Raw genomic sequence first — 15,669 nt, forward strand, 5'->3', positions numbered from 1 at the left:
ACTTCACAGACAGCTTGCGACATCAGCTTTTTTTTTTAAGCATGGATTGAAACTAATCATTAAACAGGTCACACATCTTTACAGTTCAAAAAATTCACTGAGATGACTTCCATTATTTAAAAAAAATGTATGATCATTATTTGTAGTTGTTAGCTTTGAATGATGCTTCCCATTTTCAGTTGTCACACCTGACACATTTTAGTCCAATAACTGAAGTTGTATAAAGAAGGGAAACTCAAAACTGATACATATTTCTTTTATAAACCAAGCAATCACCATGTGGTGTCATCCACTACAAAACGAGCAATCACAGAGATTTAGAGAGCAATCCTGGGCGGATTACTTAGCATCCTACTCAGTTCTATTTAGCCAGGCTTACTCCCAGGAAAGTGTTCTTAGAATTGCACTGTTAGTCTTGTGCAACTGGTAACCCTGAAATTCTATACCGGGGTGTCAAACAAACATAAGGCCAAGAGCTGGCCCCTTGAGAGCTCTTATCTGGCCACAAGCCAGGCAAGGCAATTGCCCCCCTGCCCCACTCTCAATCTGGGCTGGCAAGGCATGCCCCGGCCTGACCAAGTAACATTTATGCCATATCCGGCCCTCGTAACAACAGAGTTCAACACCCCTGCTTTATACACAGCTTTTGGTGCAACCTTATGATGCCTACATGGGGTATGTCATAGTTTCAAATACAGCTGCTATTAAATGCTCAAATATAAAGATTAAAAACCCAGAAGACAAACTGAACAAATGTAGATCTAGATAAGAAAGGCCATGCTGGATCAGACCCAGGCCCATCAAGTCCAGCAGTCTGTTCACACAGTGGCCAACCAGGTGCCTCTAGGAAGCCCACAGACAAGACGACTTCAGCAACATTGTCCTGCCTGTGTTCCAATGCACCTAATATAATAGGCATGCTCCTCTGGTCCTGGAGAGAATAGGCATGCATCATGACTAGCATCCATTTTGACTAGTATCCATGACTAGCCCTCTTCTCCATGAACATGTCCATTTCCATCTTAAAGCCTTCCAAGTTGGCAGCCATCACCACATCCTGAGGCAGGGAGTTCCACAATTTAACTATGCGTTGTGTGAAGATATTTTTAATTGCCATTAACTGTTATATTTGTAGATCCTTATGCTCTGAGTACGGGTTCTCTGCTTGGATATGCTAACTTAGCCTAATTCCAGTAAGGGTACAGGAAGTCTATTAGCATCAGCTCAAACGATCAAAGCATCTCCCAAAGGAGAAACCACTTCCCAGATCCTTCTTATACAGCACCAGACTGGTGGGTCTCAAGTTCTAGCCAGAGTCTTACAGCTGACAGTGCCATCAGAAAAGAGAATAGAATAGTAACCTCCAACGACCCAAATGACCCATGCACCTATTGCACAACACATTGTTTGAAGACCTAAACTCCCAATAATCCTAAAATGGCTTTTGATTCCATTAACGTAAGTGAACAATGGGTTAAACAAATAAATGGATGCAAATTCATTGTAGAATCCTCAGTACTGAACGACATTGCCCAAGCAATCAATCCCATCTAGTGAAGCACTAGAAAATTCCCCTTAGGAGAGGAATCAATGATACCTAAAGATCAATCTCCTTTTAAAACTATTTATTAATTATGTGGCTCACAGTTCAAAAGATATGTAACTACTCCTTCACTTTTGCACAGGAGATAAGCCAGATCCTGTTTTACCTTATTAAGATAATACTGTGGAAATAATCACCAGCACAGCTTCGTTCTTTAGTAAGATACAGGCTCAGTTCATGTGTAACATAAAACCATAGTTTACATTAACTATGGCTAGTTTGGGCAACTATATCAATACAGACCAATCAGGCTTCATTCCCCAGTGGCAGCTAACCAACAATATCAGGAAAACCTTGAACATCATTAAATATTGCAAAAGCTTGAAAACTGATTAGGTAATTATTTCTTTAGATATTGAAAAAGCATTTGACTCAGTAGAAACTAATTACCTAATTCTTTTATTAGAGAAAATGCAATTTGGGCCAAAATTTATGCAAGCAATCAAAGCAAGTTACACTCACCCCACTACTAAAATAAAAGTTAATGGCTTGACTTCAGAATCAATCAGACTACACAGAGGAACCAGACAAGGGTGCCCCTTGTCTCCATTATTGTTTGCATTAGCGATTGAGCCCCTCGGCCATCACATTAGAACTAATTCAAAAATTGAAGGTATTAGCCTAGGAAACAAGACATACAAATTGTCACTGTTCGCAGACGATATGGTTCTTTATATCACAGAACCCTGCTCATCACTCCCCTTCGTGGATGAAACTATTGGGCATTTTGCCAGTATTTCAGGTTTAAAAATTAACAAAAATAAAAGTGAACTTTACCCTATACATTTATCACCTAAATCCTTCTCAACAATCAAAGAGAATTTTGACTACAAGTGGGTGTCTACAACTTGGAACCACATAGGTTTGTCAATCCCTGTCAATATTGCTGATCTAGAAAAAAATCAATATAACTAAAATAAATCAGAAACTCAACCAGTTATACTTGGAATGGCAAAGAATACAACTTTCCCTATTTGAAAGAATTAACCTTATTAAAAGTTTAATTCTTCCCCACTTTATATTCTTATTTAGATCTCTCCCATCAATGTTTTCTTACTCCTGTTGGAAGTATTGGCAAAACAAGATCCAAAGGTTCATTTGGAATAATCGCAAATCAAGAATCTCACTAAATACACTTCGGTCTCCATCCGCGAAAGGAGGCCTAGCTGTCCTGGATATCCGCCTCTACCATGAGGCTATTGTTGGGATTCAGTGTGAGTTCCATTTCTGTCAGGGCAGTTAAAGGGTTAACTTGTTTACCTCCAAAGTTTAGATTGTCTCAAGGTGATGATGCGAGAGACAGATGTAAGTATTCTATTGGCTGGAGAATCGCCATTGCAAACGTGCACTAGGTCACGAAGTCAGAACTGTTTTATTACTCTGTCCCTTTGTTAAAAATGTAAAACTCTGGAGCAGAGTATCCTGTTGCTTTTTTCAATCTCAAACGAGCAAGATGTCTGCTCTCAGCCCTCATGGGCTAAAAGACAGACAAAAAGGACTTAAGCCTTAGGAAACTGCTAATTCTTTTAGCAAGACTTGTAGGGAACTAGGTAGAAAGATGTTATTTGTTTTATCCATGTTACCCTTCCTAATTTTAGTACAGTAAAGATTTTTGTTTGATTAAGAAACAAGTCTTTGACTCTGTTTTTATTGTGTGCTTGACCTGAATTCTTTCTAACTGCAATCACGATTCATTGGGCCTCTATAGAAATGCCAAAACTATTCACCTCAAAAATATAATAGTACTAATGAAAGATAAGCCTGCCCTGGACTGGTTAGACTTGGAATTCTCTGGCGGAACACAAATCTGAATATTTGAATTCCTCTGGAATAATCCCACTGATAGACCAAACAGAACAACTCAGAATTCCTTTCTTAATTTCAGGATAAAGATCTGGGACAAATATCGACAAACTTTAGTGCCCCATCCATCTAGAATATCCCCCTTTACAGGACAAAAATGGTTTAAGCCAGCTTTTAGCACTAATGACTTTACTCGGTGGAGGACAAATGGGAAAATTACTTTTGAAGACATCATGAAAGCAGGACATCTTTTAGATAAATCTAGGATTGAAGCTGGTACTAGCTCTAAGTTACCCTGGTTTCAATATTTCCAATTAAAACATTTATGTAACAATAAACAAATTTTACAAGCTTTTAAAAAACCCCGAACTGATTTTGAAACGGGTTAAATTACACACCAATAGACAAAAAGGCCTAATCTCAAAACTTTATCATATTTTACTGGGAAAAACATTAGAAAAAGGAGTTATTACCTACTTAACTAAGTGGAACAAAGATTGTGGAAAAATAATTTTAGACAAACATTGGTCACAAACTTGGAAATCATACAGCTATACATCAAGAATAGTTTCTGTCAAGATGCAAATGGTGAAACTGTTGACAAGGTGGTATCTAACTCCTGTGAAATTAAACCATATTAATAACTCCTTCTCTCCAAAGTGTTGGAAAAATTGTGGTAGTCTGAGTACCTACCTACATTGTTGGTGGTCCTGCAAACACATTAATTCTTTTTGGGACAATATTCTAAGAGAAATCCTTTTACTCACAGGTTATTCCATACCAAAACAACCAGAACTCATATTACTAAATCAAGGATATAATCCCAAAATTCCCAAGATTAGATTCCAGCTCATACAAATTCTTATTTCTATAGCAAAAATAATAATAGCATCACAATGGAGAAACAAAAATCCTCACACAGTTTCTATGTGGCTGAATCATATTAAAGACTTCCTGATTATGGAAAAAATATCAGAAAAAGTACAGCAAATGGAAAACCCCAACCACGAGTCACTTTTCTTAGAAACATGGTTTCCAATCCTAGAAAAATTTGATATGTTGGCTTTTCCTGATTTTAAATACCTGTTTTAACTACTCAATACGCTCCAATGGGTAAAGGTTTAACCTACTATTCTTAAAGTCATTACCTCTTGATCCAATTTATCATAATTTGTGATGTTGAATAGTTACGAATTGTATTTATTTGTTTGTTTGTATGTGCGAGTTAAAAAATATATAAAAAACTACAAATAATAAAAAAACTATGGCTAGTTTGTGAAACCAGGATTCAGCTATCAAGTAATCACTCAAACCCTGATTAGCTTTGACAAATGCTGGTTTTATTATCTTTGCTCTGCAGCCAACAGAGAGGTGCCAGTATTAAGCCTGGAAGTCTACATTCATACATCGCATGAAACCTCAGTTAAGACTAACATTGATTAATAAACCAATTTCAAAACATGGATTCAGTTCCTGGTTTGGCTAATATATTTAACCATAGTTAGTAGAGTGGCTACATTTACACGATTACACCAACCATAGGTTAATTAAAGTATGGCTTTGTGTGATGTCTGAACTGAGCCAGGGATTATGAATCACAGATATTGGCAGGGTATGAGCTTTCATGAGCCACAGCTCACTTCAAATACCTCATAAAAGCTCATACCCTGCCAGAAATTTTGTTAGTCTTTAAGGTGCTACTGGACTCTTGCTCTTTTCTACTGCTAGTGACAGACTAACACGGCTACCCATCGTGATCTATCTCCACAGTTATTGGGTAATATGTGTTTGTTAAAACTACTCTGTTGTCGGGTATCAGTCTGTCAGATGGTGAAGGGATTGTGGCAAAAGGGTCACCTCACTCTTCTGTTTGCCTAGATAGTGGATCTACGTAGGATCCACAGAGATCTTCAGATTGATCGCTTTGGGAGCAGACAGCGACTTGAGTCAACACAGCTTAGCTGTCTAAAAGACGGTATTTAAGAGGCATGAACAAGATTTCTGGGCATTGTTATCATCCCCCTGGACAGATTAACCTCCAACCACACAGCTTTGGCAGCTTCCTGCTTGTGGACAGGGGAAGCCTCCCTTCCACAACCTGGCCAGTTCTGTAGGCGATGGGTCCTGTGATGCTCAGGAGAACGGCGGGCATATACCGTATATACTCGCGTATAAGCCGACCCGAATATAAGCCGAGGCACCTAATTTTACCACAAAAAACTGGGAAAACTTATTGAATATAAGCCTAGGGTGGGAAATGCAGCAGCTACTGGTAAATTTCAAAATAAAAATTCTTTCTTCTGCTCTTGACACAACCTTAAGTTTGAAACCAGCTTCGTATGACCTGCGTTTTTGTTTTGGTCCAGGATTAGAAGTATTGGGATCCATTTGTAACAGGATAAAAAAAAAGACTTTGAAAAAGAAGCGCTAACGCAACACATGCAATAAAACAGTGGGTACACAATGCAGCGTGTATATTATGAGCCCTAACACAGGCTGCTCTATGCAAGCATAGTCAACACTGGGTCCAGATAGGGGTTAATAAGAAAATAAAAAATAAAATATAGCAGACTAAGTACTGTAAATAAATATAGCAGACTAAGTACTGGGTGTATGGTGTGGCCTTGGCGGCTGGTAACTTGATGGCATTATACTCCACTGAGCCCCCTGATCTCCCCAGGCTCCACCCCAAAATCTCCAGAAGTTTCCCTACCTGGAGCTGGCAACCCTACACTCCCCCGTTCCCCATGGGGGGCCAGAGGGGACCTGGCAACCCTATGTTCTTTTAAACGAAGTATCACCTGTTCAATGGCCCATTACAAATAAAACATGCTTCCTATAGCACTTGCATATGCTGTTTATCCTTAAATCAATGCAGGGCTGGCAAACGATCAACAACAGAGAAGAAAACCATGGAGTTGCCAAAGGAAGCAAAGCATCTGAAACAAGGCAAGGAGTCTAACAAATTGATTCTCCCACTGTGTGGGATTGGGGGAGGGAGAGACAGGAAGTTCTTTTTGATATCATCTTATAACTGGAAATGGAAACTATATTTTAAATTTTGAAGCTCTAAATTTTAATCTGCATTTTAGGAAACACTTTACATGCCAAGACTTAGCATAGTATTAGCTGAAATTTCTCCAGAATAGGTTAAATACTGATTCTATGTTTCTACTGCTATTTAAGGGGAAAGAGTTTTATTCCTGCCGTACAAACTTGCTGGATGCATTTTAATTCAGATCAGATTCAACCCACCCTCTCTCACGCCTTCCAAAAATAGATATGTCACATTTTTGACTGGCATTTGCCAACTACAATTCATTGTAACCAAAAGGTATGTCATCTTAACTACCTATGACAGGGGAAAAAATCATACCTTCTATGCTTTTAAAGCTTTTATTCCACTGATTTTGGCATTACCAGAAAGTTCAGTCAAGAGATTTTCTTGGGCATTAACTGATCCTAGTTGAGCCTTCTGCTTGGTTTTTGCTCTCACGTCTTCTGAGGGATGATTGAAATTCATCACACGTTATTACTGACTAAACTTCTTGTAAAATCCAGCTCCGTCTCCAAATTGTTGCCTGTTCCTTCAAATAACAGCATTCTCCCCAGAGATTAGTAAGGCGTTACAAAAGCAAATGGAACAAGGAAAAATAAAGCAGGCTAAAAACAGCAGAGCTTTGTATTTTTAAAAAAATACTTACACTTGTACAGCAGAGAGTCTCCATGCAGCCAAAAGAGAAAGATAAAAAGAATATGAATGGAGAGACGATAAAGCAAGAGCCGTTTCAAAAGAGAAGGGGTCAGGAAGTAAGCAGCGCTGAAATTTGGCAAATTAAAAAAAAAAAACCCAAAGCAGAAGTATTGAAGCTTTGCAGCAAAGAAGAGATATGCAAAAATGAGGTACAACCCTTCACAGTAAGGAAAGCTGAAAACCGTTTTCTATACCATAGATACAGATGAGAGAATCATGGTCTCTGAGGCTACATTTATGATGACGACACTTGTGCAGTTTTATATAAATTTTTATATAAAATTATACTGACGGCCAAAGAGGAGCAAGAGAGTATGCGGATTCTAATGTAGAATTTAATGGCATTTAAGAATCTTTATTTTTCATTCAAAAAGATGGTTGGAGCAGTTAGTCCCTCCAATTTAGAGATTGTCATATCAGATACACAGTACCATGGAGTACCAAAGGGCAACGGTGATAATCTGGATATAGATTAACAAATGTCACAGTACATATTATGATGTGCCAAGTTTAAATAGCTAAATTCGGGGATAGATAAACCAAATATTCCGATATGGTAGAAAGGCACCCTCTTATGTTTAACATTTCAGTGGTCACTGGTAGCACAACACAAGTGGGGAACCTGACTGCTAAAATCTGTGCACAAGAGCAAGCATTTAGTTTGTAGATTTACGTGGGGTTTGAGTCTATGTTCTGCATAAACTGCAAAGATAAAGGTAGTCCCCTGTGCAAGCACCGGGTCATTACTGACCCATGGGATGATGTCACATCCCGATGTTTACTAGGCAGACTATGTTTACGGGGTGGTTTGCCATTGCCTTCCCCAGTCATCTACACTTTACCCCCAGCAAGCTGGGTACTCATTTTACCGACCTCGAAAGGATGGAAGGCTGAGTCAACCTTGAGCCAGCTACCTGAAACAGACATCCATTGGGATCGAACTCAGGTCGTGAGCAGAGCTTTTGACTGCAGTATTGCAGCTTACCACTCTGCGCCACGGGGCAACTCAGAGCTTCAAGAGCTGGCACAAGAGGTACTGTCTTGTAACGGAGATGGGAACTGATTCCATACCATTTTGTGAAATTTCGGCATACATTCACGATCCCAAGAACTTTGCATATTCTTAGGGAACAGAGGGAGAGACTTTTCTGCTAGCCCAGGGCTCATCAGCTAGACCCATAGGCTCTTCACGAATCCTGTTTTGCACCAGGTGAAAGCTGTAGCCCTTGATTTATCACTGATGGCACAGGGAAAAGGGCTGAGTGCCCTTCTAGCCTTACACATAATGAAGCTGTTTTAGCATAAGACTCTCCTGGCACACTTATCATTGGACTACCTATAAGTATAAGGCAGACATATCATTGGACTACCTATAAGTACAACCCCTCCAGCACTTCCTTGTGGTTAATTCAAATGAAAACATAAAATACTGACTTGTACGCACACTGCTAACTAGAACATCACCCCAGAAGTTCAGTGAAAAATCTCCGAGACAACAACCACCTTCAGACATTATCTTACTAGTGTGGTTGCTCATGGTCCCACAGTTGATCATATTAGGCAGAAAATGTTTGAAGTTTTCCACCCTCTGTGTGACTTGCTGCTACATCAGGGTTAGAAGCTACACATACAACACATCTCCCAAGGGCTCAGTTGTTGTCTGTGAACTTAAACTATCACACTAGTGGAAGCATAGCAAGCACTAAGCTCTTAAATCAAACTAGAGTTTCCGCAGGAGCTCAGATCCCTCTACACATTAATTCACAAATATATTGTTTTTAAGTCAAAGCAAAACAAAACTTGTCTTCCATTCGGTCTTATCAAAAGATGATAAAAGGCACAAAATATCTGTCCACCACACTTGCCTGTGAAAATAAAATCCAGTGGTTTGGATCCCACCTAGAATTTCCATGTGTGCAAGGTGGAGGGGTGATTTGCCGCTTTTACAGCAGCCCAAAACACCTCCTGAAATGCTATACCTGTGGGACAGGGGATCCCCAAATACAGCCTGGAGGAACTTAGAGGTCTCTTGCAGGGGGAGAAAGAATCAGGAAACCCTCCCCCCATGCTCACGGAAATTGTCGGCTGGATCCAAGTCAATATTTTATGCATGTTGTTACAGACAAGAATTTCTTTCCCTTTCCTTAGGCTTGGAGGTTGGTTCATTTTCAGACCTCTTTGAAGCTACACAATCACCACAGATAAAATAAAGCACACCAACACAGAAGTAATCTCTTTTTCCCCAGGAAGAGTATAATTTAATATTAAAACCAAAGGGAATGAACCATGAAATACTATATGGCAGAATGGAATGATCTATACTATAAGGTATGTGGATTGGCCTGAGCAGCCTAAGAAAGATAGATAGACCACGCTAATCATGAAAGATATTAAGAACAGCAGAAAGTGGGCCAAACTGAAAAATCAATATACACAAAATCTGAAAACCCAATTGAAGGCAAGTTTATTGGACACTATATTAACTGAAGGGCTCCAGCTTGCCAAGTCTTAGAAATACTGCAATGTATTCAGATAGGGACAAGCAGGAGGCCTACAAAGAGTTGTGGGGGGCATCTAATTCTCTCCTTCCCCCATCTGCACTTTACCTCCCTGGCAGCCCCCACAACTTCTCCTCTTTCCCTGCTTCCTTCTCTCTTTCCCACCCACCCACCAAACTACTTCTATCTGCCCCCATCTTCATTTCAAAGGATATTTTGAAAGTAAGGGATCATAGTACAAAGCATATCCTGAAGATAACCTAGTTTACATGTATTAAAGATTCTATATTTAGCCCAGGATCCAACAGAGCCAACTTCTGTATATAAGTGAAATCTTTCTGTTGTCAGTTGAAGGAAGATGTATGGCTACATATGCTTTCCCAAGACTGGCTTTACAGTAGTAAAGTCCATATGCAAAGTCTCTCTTTACTCTTAATATCTAACAATGTATATCCAAAATCTGAAAACAATTTTCACCAGAAGGACTACAACCCTGACCAAAATCTGAAAACAATTTTCACGAGAAGGACAACAACCCTGACCTCTGCATGTTTAGTGGAAAGTCTCAATAGAACCCCACATGATTCTATGTACTCTTTTGTGCAACTTTAGTGTAACTAATTGCATGGGAAAGTATGTGATAGGATTCAGTTCAGATGGTTCACAATCAGTGTGTACCGAGCGAGAGACAGACTGCATTCCAAAATGTCCAATTGGAGTTTTAATTTTTCTCCTTATTCTCTTTACTTATTTTACCTCAGTAGAAATGAGACACCAGAGGCTTTTTCAAGTTAACAACCAAGTAACAACCAAGTAACACAGTACAAGGGGTGGACTTGGAGGGAAAATGGTAGGTAGGGAAGGTATAGAACCAGAGCTAGTTTATAAGTTTTACTACAGAGAAGGCATAGATCTTAGATGGCTTAGTTAGTAAAATTACAATTCTTAAATTAAGTTCCCAAATTCAGTTCACAGAACTTCCTACAGATGTTCCTTTTCAGACTCTGCTGCCTAGCTAACAGGGAAGTATGGAGATTATACAATCTCTCTCCCTAGAGAACAAAGAAGTATGGAGATTGTTCCTCAAATCTCTCTTCCAGTTTTCTCTGTACATCTACCCCTCTTTTGTGGCAGTAAACCCATAACAAAACCCCGTATCTGGATTATCTCCTTCCTAGAGCCTATTCCCTTTCAGTGACCTGAGAAAGGGTCCCTTTCCTCCCAGTCTCTGCCTGTCACTCCACAGGAGTTTTCACAACCACTTAGGCAAATCTGAACCCTCAGGTTCCCAGAGTCAAACACAACTAATGAACACGCAGGTTACCAAAAACAGACTCTCTCCCTTTTCAGAAAAGAGAGTGAGCTCCTTAGTTCTGCAGGGGTTTTTTGAGCTTCTTTATTGCTGTTTTGCTAAAATATACATATGCCAGGTATGTTCATGCTTGTTTAACTGAAAATTAGTAGCATCACTTCTGTAATGATGTTTGTACACCATTTCAACTAGGTAATGAAACTAGTAAAATAATACTTTGCAGTGAACAACTTAAATTCAGCACTATCGAAAGTGCATTAAAAGGAAAGGTTAAAGCATACAAGTGAGTCAATAACTAGGGTTGCCAGATCCTACCTCTCCTCTGGTGGGAGACTTTTAAGGCACAGCTCGGGATCGCGCAGCAACACATGGATGCGCCAACGCACGTGCGCGTCACTTCTGGTTTACAACCAGAAGTCCCCGCCTCGCGAGAGGCCTTCTGCCACTCAAACTCTTAGTTTGAGTGGCATAAGACCCTTCTTGTAAACCGGAAGTGACCTGCAGCAGCGTGTACGCGTATGCACGTTTGCCTGCCGACTGTCAGCTAGTCGGCGGGCAAACGGGCAAATTGCCACCACTGGGCACCTGGCAACCCTAGTCAATAACCTACCTTGGAGGATGGAGCCGCAAACCTCATTTAGTATTGTTTGGGCCTTGGAGGAGGAGGAGGAGGAGGAGGAGGAGGAGGAGGAGGAGGAGGAGGAGGAGGAGAAGAGTTGGTTTTTATATGCTGACTTTATCTACCACTTAAGGGAGACTCAAACCGGCTTACAATCACCTTCCCTTCCCCAGAACAGACACCCTGTGAGGTAGGTGGGGCTGAGAGAGCCCTAACAGAATTGTGACTTAGCCCAAGGTCACCCAGCAGGCTTCATGTGTAGGAGTGGGGAATGAAACATAGTTCTCCAGATTAGAATCCACCCCTCCTAACCACTACACCATGCTGGCTCTTATTAATTTTGACACTGCTCTACTTGGTACAGAAGTTCAGCTTCCAGTATACAGTGCATACTATATTTCTTTTGAGAAGCCTAAGTCACTGAAATGCCTAGCTACAACCCACTCATTCAGGGTTAGCACCACAATTCCTTCAGAATCATAACAAAAGAAAATCAGCTCGAACAAAAATGCTGAGACAGAAAGGTTTTGAATACAATTTGTAAAACAGATTACCGGTAGGCCTTATAGACCTTAAACATCAGGAAACAAAACATATATACAAAACAAATATAACTCTCATTTAAGTCCCTCTATTAGAATGAATATGTCACAAAAACACAACATTGAGAAAGATGGATCAGTGACAAAGGGAATGGTGACACAGGCAGAAACTCCCATCATCGTAAGCTACCGTTTGTCACAGTAGCACAGTCTGATTTATTGAGGCAATCAAGTCTATATGCCAACAGTCCCATCTATAAGATGGAACAGCGCAGCATGCCATAATAACTATCATAAAGAGATAACTACATGATGAAGTGACAAGGAGAAGTGCTATCCTTGCATTTGTCTTTAATACCCATTTTAGGAAAAAATGCGTTGCAGAAAAATACATTAAAATGTGTTATTCGATAAAACGTCACCAAACAAGAACAGTGAAATGGTCTAACGTTCTTTCTTTCACAACCAGCTCTAGAATGAAGGGATAAAGGTATCTTACCATGCAAGTATCTAAGTCTTCCAAACGTTCAATTTCAGTCAACTCCTCTACTGTGATGATGGAACGTTTAGTAGGTTTTCCCTCTGCTAGTTCAATTTCTAATGATTCCTGGTGGGGCAGGGACTTGTTTCGCCTGGTCAAATGGTCACCCTAGATAAAAAAAAAAAGTTCAAATGGGAGAAAGCACTCTTTGGGGGGGGGGAAGGAAAACCATGGTATAAACTGATGCTTGTGGAAGTGCTTCCAAATTGCAAGAGGTGAACTCAGAAGATTGTGATAAACAACCAACCTTTCTAGATGCTCCATGAACTTTTCAAAATTATTTGGCTAACACCCAGTGGTAAAAAAGAATACACACAAGGGTCTGGAATATCCCCTCTTGAACAATTTAGCTTTTTGTACTATACAGGTTTGTTTTGCCTACAGTTGTAAGGGTACACCATCTCACAGGAATGTTAATAAAAGCCTATCCTGCTGAACTTTTATTCTCTCTTATTGCCAATTACCATAAAACTCCCTTTGCTACCATCACTGGAACAAACAGGATGATAGATATATTTTGGCTATTATGAGTTTATGAGACCATCTGGCAACTATGTCCAAAACATTTACAAGTTAGACATTTGGGAACTACAGTGTCAACGAGCGCAGTGTAGCAATTCAATCATATCAAGGTTATGAATATCTGGGGCGACTTGGAACACAGCAAATATTTACCAGCTTATGATGGCAAAGTGACAGGGCGTCAAGGATCTCATCTACTATTCGGTCCGAAAGGAAAGAGGCCACCGTCAGCTTCACTTCACTGAATACAGTAGAAAATAAAAACATACAAGCTTTTAATTCGCACAAGAGAATTGTACAGGACTGATCTGAAGTTTGATTGAAAAAATAAATTTAATGAGAGTAGGAGTACAAGACATTTCATAGGGAATTATTAATCTTTAACTTGTACATTCTCTCACCAATTACGATAAATAATGTTTAACACCAAAAATTATGGTAAATTATTTTTAACATGAAAAATGAAAACATCCAAAATTTACCCTGGTGTACATCACAAAATAAATTAGGACTGGGTTAAGGCAACTGCCTATTTAAATCCTTTTTCTTGTCAAAAATTAGATCCCAAATGTGGCTTTTTGGCCTGTTATACTACCTTTCAATCTGCAAGGAAACTAGTTGGCTGCTTCTGTAATACCATTACCATTGATCATTTGTAAATAGTGCTTTTATTTATTTATTTGGTTTTGTACCCCTACCCTCACTACCCGGCCAGAAGCCAGGCTCAGGGCAGCTCACAACAAAACAATCCATAACTTTATATAATAAATATAATAAAACAGCATAAAATCACTACATAAAACAATGTAATCAATACATTCAAACCCCTTAAAATACATGTTATATAAAAACAATTGGTGCTGAATTTCAGTATAAAGGCCACAGTAATGCTAGTGGACAGCCAAATCCCCACATATCAGTTGGTAAAAGTGGGGGAGGGAAGTAGGGAGGCCAGCAATGATGGAGAACTATAGCTGAGCTGACCTCAACTGTAGGCCTGGTGGAATAACTCCATCTTGCAGGCCCTGCGAAAAGCTTTAAGATCCCGCAAGGCCCTGGTCTCACTCGAAAGGGAGTTCCACCACGCCAGGGCCAGGGCAGAAAAAGTCCTGGCCCTGGACGAGGACAACCTAATGCTTTTTGGGACAGGGACCACCAGAGGATTGTTGTTCATGGAATGGAATGTCCTTTGGGGGGTTGTGTGCCAGGAGAGGCGGTCCCATGAATATGAAGGTCCCAGACCATATAAGGCTTTAAAGGTCAAAAACCAGAACCTTTTCATGATATAATATGTAAACAACTTAAAAGACAGCACTTGGACTCAGGACACTTTGTGTATGCCCTCCTAGAAGTCTGAGTCTTAAGCCCTGACACCACCAGCGCATTCCTGACCTTTAAGGGCGAAAGCCCTTAGGAGACCAGGAAGGTGCTGCGCCAGTGTTGGGTCCCTCCATGCCGGTGTTCGGGCTACCTACACCGCTGTAAGGGCCCCAATGCCGGCAAGGAGGGCCGGATGCCCGTCACCACCACAGCAGCACCACCCCAGGATGCCAGCGGGACCTTCTGCCAGCATCCCACAGACATAAAGGCCCTTGCTGGTGTTCCAGGGGGTGTCCGGTGTCCCAGGAGGCATTCCCAGGGTGTTCTGGGGGGAGGAGCTGCCATTAGGCAGCTTCCTGTCCCCATTCGCCCCAGGTACACCGACGACAAGAGGAGCGAGGCTGTGCCAGGTTTTTTGCTTGGCGCAGCCTCACTTTTCTCAATGGGGCAAAAAGGCCCCATTTGACAAAAAAATAAAAAAGCCTCTAAAGGACTTTTTTTGTCTTTTGGCGGCCATGGAACAGCTTACGAGGCGGCACAGCGGCGCCTCCTCCCCACCACACCGGCCACCGCCAGCTCAGGCCACCTGCACATCTTACAACTAGTGAAATTGTGCCAACTGTAGCGCCAGTTCTATTGCTGACTGGCTGCCCATGTTGCTGGTAACTGAGGGGGCTATTAGGGTTGCCAACCTCCAGGTGCTAGCTGGAGATCTCCTGCTATTACAACTTATCTCCAGCCGATAGAGATCAGTTCACCTGGAGAAAATGGCCACTTTGGCAATTGGACTCTATGGCATTGAAGCCCCTCCCCTCCCCAAACCCTGCCCCTCCTCAGGCTCTACCCCAGGGGTGGGGAACCTTTTTCCTGCCAAGGGCCATTTGCACATTTATAACATCATTCAGGGGCCATACTAGGTGTAAATCTCCTGGTGTGGGGGGGAGGCTAGGGATGCCAGGTCTCCAGCCACCACCTGGAGGTTGGCAACCCCAGGGGAGGCCACACAGAGAAGGCCTGCAGGGCGCCCCCACTCCCCACCTCCAGGCGGGAGGGCAGCCAGCAGTGGGCCCGAGGAAGGAAAACAGAAAAAGAGGAAAAGGGAGGGAGGGAGAAAGAGAGAGAAAGGGAGAAAGGGAGACAGAAATGGAGGAGGAG

At 41.2% G+C, this 15,669-nt stretch overlaps 1 protein-coding gene across 1 annotated transcript in view; it reads right to left on the reverse strand.

The window, feature by feature from the left end:
• CARMIL1 (capping protein regulator and myosin 1 linker 1) overlaps positions 1 to 15,669 on the reverse strand; it is a 170,450-nt gene that overhangs the window by 23,362 nt on the left and 131,419 nt on the right. The window contains exons 28-30 of the mRNA XM_056854001.1: positions 13,348 to 13,435; positions 12,631 to 12,780; positions 7,111 to 7,128 (exon numbers count right to left, since the gene is read on the reverse strand). Of these exons, the coding sequence (XP_056709979.1) occupies positions 7,111 to 7,128; positions 12,631 to 12,780; positions 13,348 to 13,435 (256 nt within the window). The remainder of the gene's footprint in view (positions 1 to 7,110; positions 7,129 to 12,630; positions 12,781 to 13,347; positions 13,436 to 15,669) is intronic.

This window comes from Euleptes europaea, chromosome 8, assembly GCF_029931775.1.
Source record: "Euleptes europaea isolate rEulEur1 chromosome 8, rEulEur1.hap1, whole genome shotgun sequence".
NCBI lineage: Eukaryota > Metazoa > Chordata > Lepidosauria > Squamata > Sphaerodactylidae > Euleptes > Euleptes europaea.